We start from the raw sequence: 3,404 nt of genomic DNA, 5'->3' as shown, positions 1-3,404 counted from the left end.
CAGTATATGTGCTCTCTGTCTGCTGTTCTCTGTTCTCTCCACAGCTATACCAGAGATTTCCAGCCTCTCCCGCTGGAAGCCCCGATCCACTCCCTGCAGCCAGGTGACTCCGTACTCGTTCGGACCTGGAAGGATAAGCCTCTCCAAGAGAAGTGGAAGGGACCCCACACCGTCCTGCTGGTCTCCCACACAGCAGCAAAGGTTGAGGGACACAAAAACTGGATCCATCACTCTTGTCTAAAAGCAGTGCCCGCTCCTGAACGGTGGACCGTCCAGCCTACGGAAAAGACTGCCAGCGACGACCTGGGACTTAAACTGTTATTCAGGCGACAATAAGGTCTGCAGGGAATGCCCTGTAGCCTCTTTGGACAGTCGCAGCGCACTCCCCACGAAAACTCTGAGTATTGGTTGTGTTTATTTTCACAGGGCCGGCCTAACCTGATGACCTGGTCCCTTTTGTTTTTAGTCTGTCTGCTATTGGTAATTGTTATTTTGTGGGTATTTGAGGAATTGTAATTGTTAGACCCCAGGGTCACCTGCCCAAAATGAAATCAGGTCCAGGGTCTGCTACTGTGATACTCTTTGCCATAGGGGCACTCCTCTCATTGACTTCCGTTTCCCCCAGGCACATGCGGGATGGAGAAAACCCCCCATCAACTTAGAAACAAATACGTATGAGGCCCTGAAGGTTTGATTTGCCCAAGAGTTTAACCTCTCTAACTGCTGGGTATGCACTCAAATCCCACACCACGCGGCAGGGTTACCTTGGAGGGTAGTCCCCCAAAATTGGTCAGATATCAGTTGCAGATGGTTCAGTAGGGGAAGAAATACCTTGGGTACCCCCTTGTCGCAAAACTGTACCATAGAAGCACCCTTTAGCCTGCTAGGAAATGACACGTGGAGGCCATTTAGTAATGCTACCACCTTTCCACAAGCACGTCCTGTCAGCCAAACAGGCTTTCAAGCAGTGGAAGGCCCAGGAAAGGGAACCCACGGTTTTTGATTCACTCTGGAGTTGGTTGCCTGACCTAGGAGGACTGGGGGGTGGCCTTGTGCGTCTCCTCCTCACAGGTGTGGTACTGTGCCTGGTCACCGTGCTCCTGATTGCTTGTTTTAAAATGCTTCTCCATAGGCTTTGTGCCCGCCGTTCCCCAGAAAACCCGGCGTACCCTTTCATTGATAACTCCAGCTCCATGGCACTCAATCGTATCTTGTCCACAGAATATGAGAAAACTCAGCCAAAGGCTTGTTGAGTATTCTCAAACGAGGGAGTTGTTGGTGTCACTAGGCATCACCCTAGGTAATTCGGAGGGTGGAAGACCCGAGAGTCGATGAACCCCCCCGCTCTAGGCCTAAGTGAATCAAAGCCCCTGCATGTTAAACTTTAGTAACCTCACAGGCCAGCAGCTGGGAAGCACTAGCGATAAGGGAAACCTACATGATCTAGCTGACGGACACGATGACTTGCAGAAAGAAACTGTGAGAACAAGCTGCACGGCCAAGGTCGTGTGATGTAGCCAGAGGGAGAAAGGTGGAGAGGTGGGACTGGAGGAGGGGGGTGAGAAAGGGGGGAGAGGTGGGAATGGAGGAGGGGGGGTGAGAAAGGGGAAGAGCTGGGACTGGAGGAGGGGGGTGAGAAAGGGGGAGAGGTGGGACTGGAGGAGGGGGGGTGAGAAAGGGGGAGAGGTGGGACTGGAGGAGGGGGGGTGAGAAAGGGGGGAGAGGTGGGAATGGAGGAGGGGGGGTGAGAAAGGGGAAGAGCTGGGACTGGAGGAGGGGGGTGAGAAAGGGGGAGAGGTGGGACTGGAGGAGGGGGGTGAGAAAGGGGAGAGGTGGGACTGGAGGAGGGGGGTGAGAAAGGGAGAGAGGTGGGACTGGAGGAGGGGGGTGAGAAAGGGGGAGAGGTGAGACTGCAGGAGGGGGGTGAGAAAGGTGGAGAGGTGGGACTGGAGGAGGGGGGTGAGAAAGGGGGAGAGGTGAGACTGCAGGAGGGGGGTGAGAAAGGGAGAGAGGTGGGAATGGAGGAGGGGGGGTGAGAAAGGGGGAGAGGTGGGACTGGAGGAGGGGGGTGAGAAAGGGGGAGAGGTGGGACTGGAGGAGGGGGGTGAGAAAGGGGAGAGGTGGGAATGGAGGAGGGTGAGAAAGGGGGAGAGGTGGGACTGCAGGAGGGGGGTGAGAAAGGGGGAGAGGTGGGAATAGAGGGGGGTGAGAAAGGGGGAGAGGTGGGAATGGAGGAGGAGGGGTGAGAAAGGTGGAGAGGTGGGAATGGAGGAGGAGGGGTGAGAAAGGGGAGAGGTGGGACTGGAGGAGGGGGGTGAGAAAGGGGGAGAGGTGGGACTGGAGGAGGGGATGAGAAAGGGGGAGAGGTGAGACTGGAGGAGGGGGTGAGAAAGGGGGAGAGCTGGGAGTGGAGGAGGGGGGTGAGAAAGGGGAGAGGTGGGAATGGAGGAGGGGGGTGAGAAAGGGGGAGAGATGGAATGGAGGAGGGGGGGGTGAGAAAGGTGGAGAGGTGGGACTGGAGGAGGGGGGGTGAGAAAGGGGGACAGGTGGGAGTGGAGGAGGGGGGTGAGAAAGGGGAGAGGTGGGAATGGAAGAGGGGGGTGAGAAAGGGGGAGAGATGGGAATGGAGGAGGGGGGGGTGAGAAAGGTGGAGAGGTGGGACTGGAGGAGGGGGGTGAGAAAGGTGGAGAGGTGGGAATGGAGGAGGGGGGTGAGAAAGGGGGAGAGGTGGGACTGGAGGAGGGGGGTGAGAAAGGGGGAGAGATGGGAATGGAGGAGGGGGGGTGAGAAAGGGGGAGAGATGGGAATGGAGGAGGGGGGGTGAGAAGGGTGGAGAGGTGGGACTGGAGGAGGGGGTGAGAAAGAGGGAGAGGTGGGACTGGAGGAGGGGGGGTGAGAAAGGGGGAGAGGTGGGACTGGAGGAGGGGGGTGAGAAAGGGGGAGAGGTGGAACTGGAGGAGGGGGTGAGAAAGGGGGAGAGGTGGAACTGGAGGGGGGTTGAGAAAGTGGGAGAGGTGGCACTGGAGGAGGGGGTGAGAAAGGGGGAGAGGTGGGAATGGAGGAGGGGGGTGAGAAATGGGGAGAGGTGGGAATGGAGGAGGGGGGTGAGAAAGGGGGAGACGTGGGACTGGAGGAGGGGGGGTGAGAAAGGGGGAGAGGTGGCTCTGGAGGAGGGGGTGAGAAAGGGGGAGAGGTGGGAATGGAGGAGGGGGGTGAGAAAGGTGGAGAGGTGGGACTGGAGGAGGGGAGGTTAGAAAGGGGGAGAGGTGGGAATGGAGGAGGGGGTGAGAAAGTGCAGAGGTGGGACTGGAAAAGGGGGGGTGAGAAAGGGGGACAGGTGGGACTGGAGAAAGGGGGTGAGAAAGGGGGAGAACTGGGATCGGAGGGGGGGTGAGAAAGGGGGA

The 3,404-nt window shown here is 58.2% G+C and overlaps 1 protein-coding gene across 1 annotated transcript; it reads right to left on the bottom strand.

The window, feature by feature from the left end:
* Window positions 1-2,086: 2,086 nt before the first annotated feature.
* On the bottom strand, window positions 2,087-2,986 carry LOC135980337 (uncharacterized; the record flags this gene model as incomplete). Its single annotated transcript, XM_065580366.1, has 2 exons — window positions 2,087-2,140; window positions 2,839-2,986. Coding segments are annotated over 2 exons (202 nt in total), but the record flags the coding sequence as incomplete, so codon positions are not given.
* Window positions 2,987-3,404: the final 418 nt, after the last annotated feature.

Source organism: Chrysemys picta, unplaced genomic scaffold (assembly GCF_011386835.1).
Source record: "Chrysemys picta bellii isolate R12L10 unplaced genomic scaffold, ASM1138683v2 scaf2731, whole genome shotgun sequence".
NCBI classification, from domain to species: Eukaryota; Metazoa; Chordata; order Testudines; family Emydidae; genus Chrysemys; species Chrysemys picta.
This window is presented reverse-complemented; position numbering and strand designations above follow the sequence as displayed.